The 2719-nt window shown below is 47.5% G+C and overlaps 1 protein-coding gene across 3 annotated transcripts in view; it reads right to left on the minus strand.

The window, feature by feature from the left end:
• Window positions 1-2719, minus strand: part of DTX2 (deltex E3 ubiquitin ligase 2) — a 48142-nt gene that overhangs the window by 25276 nt on the left and 20147 nt on the right. For all 3 annotated transcript variants that reach the window (XM_023515712.1, XM_003794179.3, XM_023515711.1), the window contains exon 4: window positions 448-1084. In XM_023515712.1, coding sequence (XP_023371480.1) covers window positions 448-1084 — 637 coding nt within the window. The remainder of the gene's footprint in view (window positions 1-447; window positions 1085-2719) is intronic.

Below are 2719 nucleotides of genomic sequence, written 5' to 3' on the forward strand. Positions count from 1 at the left end.
GTCCCAGCTACTTGGGAGGCGGAGGCAGGAGACTCGCTTGAGCCCAGGAGTTGGAGGTTGCTGTGAGCATGATGCCATGGCACTCTACCCAGAGGGATAGCTTGGGGCTCCGTCTCAAAAGAAAAAACAAACAAAAAAGAAGCCTACAACTTTACTTCATAAAGAGGTCCCTAGCATTGGGAGGAACAAAAGGATTGCTGATTCTAACCTGTGTGGCAACTACCAGGACTTGAGTACCAGAGGTCAAGGCTCTGGGGAATGCAGGGGTGGGGATAGCCACAACACCTTGGCACCACATGGCACATGCAAATGGGACAACATAGCAGAAACAACCCAGGGGTAGTATAAAGGTACGTGGGTGTCTTCCCAGCTACGTTAAGAGCAGAAAACTCAACCTAATGGCACAGCACACCGGCAGACAAAATGCCTAGCAGGAACACACAATACCTGGCTGCACTGGAAGCAGATGATCCTGTGGGCAGGTGCTGGGGTCCCAGGTGGGAGAGGCTGGAGTGGTAGAGGGTATGGCTCCCCAAGATGGGAGGGGCCCCACCCCAGGGGTTGGTGGTGTTCAGCCTAGGTGCAGACCTAGCCCCAGAGAGTGAGGGTTTGTTGTAAGGGGCAAAGGCCTGGTGGGCCCCATAGACAACAGCAGTCCTATGGGGGGGCTGAGGGACAGGGTATGCAGGGAGATTGGTCATGGAGTGACGGTAGCGGCCTGACACAGGGCCAGTTCCGCTGCCACTGAGGCACTGGTGGCAAGAGCAAGCAATTCCCGTGTGGCCTAGTGAAGCAATGACAGTGGTTATTGGGTAAGGGGGTCCTGCTTGGCGCCGCACATGACGACAAAAGTTGGAAGTCTTATTGGTTTGCAAGTGGGTGGCATAGTTGACAGTGTAGTTGTATCCCAGGGGAGCCAAGTCCACAAGCTGGTTGCCCCTAGCCACTTGCTGCTCCAGATAATCACAGACACTGGCTTCATAGGCAACCCAGGAACCATCATCATTCAGCCACTCCCAGATGACACCCTGGCCTGGGGCTGAGTGCTGGGGGAACAGGTGCCTCCGCACGGCCCGCATGGTACCTGTTTGAAAGGAATATTATACACAGTTAATCTATTAGCCCCCTCTAAAACACAGGGGATTTTCAAATTCTTTTTTCAACAACAAAAATAGCAAACATGATCACCGCATATGTACAGTCATGATGCTATTTCATCCAAAGCTGGCACTAGCTCTTCTGTCCAAATTTAGGGGTAAAGTATAGAGAAACTCTAGACCAGCGGTTTTCAACCTGTGGGTCATGACTCACAGGAACTGAATTAAAGGGCCGTGGCATTAGGAAGGTTGAGAACCACTGCTCTAGACAAAGAAACTATGGCCCAAAAGGATCAAGTGGCAGAGGGAGACCCATACTACATGGCAGGAGGAGAAGTTGGAAGCTTAGGTCAAAGAACATGGCTTAGACTTGATGAGTCTTTTTAAATAATATTTCTAATGATGTGACTATATAACCTCACTTTAAAAAATTAAAAACAGGCCAGGCGTGGTGGCTCATGCCTATAATCCTAGCACTCTGGGAGGCAGAAGCAGGTGGATTGCCTGAGCTTACCAGTTTGAGACCAGCCTAAGCAAGAGTGAGACTTTGTCTCTACTAAAAATACAAAAACTTAGCCAGGCATTGTGGCAGTCACATGTAGTCCTAGCTACCCTTGAACCCAGGAGTTTGAAGTTGCTGTGAGCTAGGCTAATGCCACGACACTCTAGCCTGGGCAACAGAGTCAGACTATCTCAAAAACAAATAAATAAATACACACATAGAAAGAAATATAAAGAAAATTAAACCATCCCAATCCAACCACCAAAAGGAAAGCACATAATTTACACTGCAGTGCATTTCTTCTCATGTAATCTTCTAGGCACGTGTGTTTAAGGAGCTAAAAGAATGAAAATGTTTTCTGCTATTTTCTTGTACAATGCCATAAGCATTCCCTAAGTCTCTAAAACTTTGTAAAACTTGGCTCGGCACCTGCACCTCAGCAGTTAGGGCACAAGCCACATGCACTACAACTGGCAGGTTTGAACCTGGCCCAGGGCCTGCCAAACAACAACTACAACAAAAAAAAAAATAGCCAGGCCTTGTGGGGCGCCTGTAGTCCCAGCTACGTGGGAAGCTGAGGTAAGAGAATCTCTTAAGCCTAAGAGTTTGAGGTTGCTGTGAGCTGTGACGCCACGGCATTCTACTGAGGGCAACGTAGTGAGACTCTGTCTCAAAAATAAATAAATAAATAAATAAACTTTGTAAAACTCTATTGTTACGTAATTCGATACAGGGGTAGCAGTCTTTTCACTTCTAAAGTTACAACTACTGCAAAACACGCTATCTTCAGTTTATATTCTTTTGTGTATGTGTTTGACAGAATCTCACTCTATTGCCTGGGCTACAGTGCAGTGGTATAATCATAGCTCACAGCAACCTCAGACTCTTGGGCTCAAGCTATCGTCCTGCCTCAGCCTCCCAAATAGCTGGAACTACAGGTGCATCCCACCAGGCCCAGCTAATTTTTCTATGTTTTGTAACAATAGGTCTCACTCTTGGCTCAGGCTGGTCTCGAAACTCCTACCTCAGCCTCAGCCTCTCAGAATGCTGAGATTACAGGTGTGAGCCATTACTCCTTGCCCTTAGCTTATATTCTTTTTTTTTTTTTTTTGAGACAGAG

This window comes from Otolemur garnettii, unplaced genomic scaffold, assembly GCF_000181295.1.
Source record: "Otolemur garnettii isolate 467f Iridium unplaced genomic scaffold, OtoGar3 scaffold00077, whole genome shotgun sequence".
In the NCBI taxonomy this organism is placed as follows: Eukaryota; Metazoa; Chordata; class Mammalia; order Primates; family Galagidae; genus Otolemur; species Otolemur garnettii.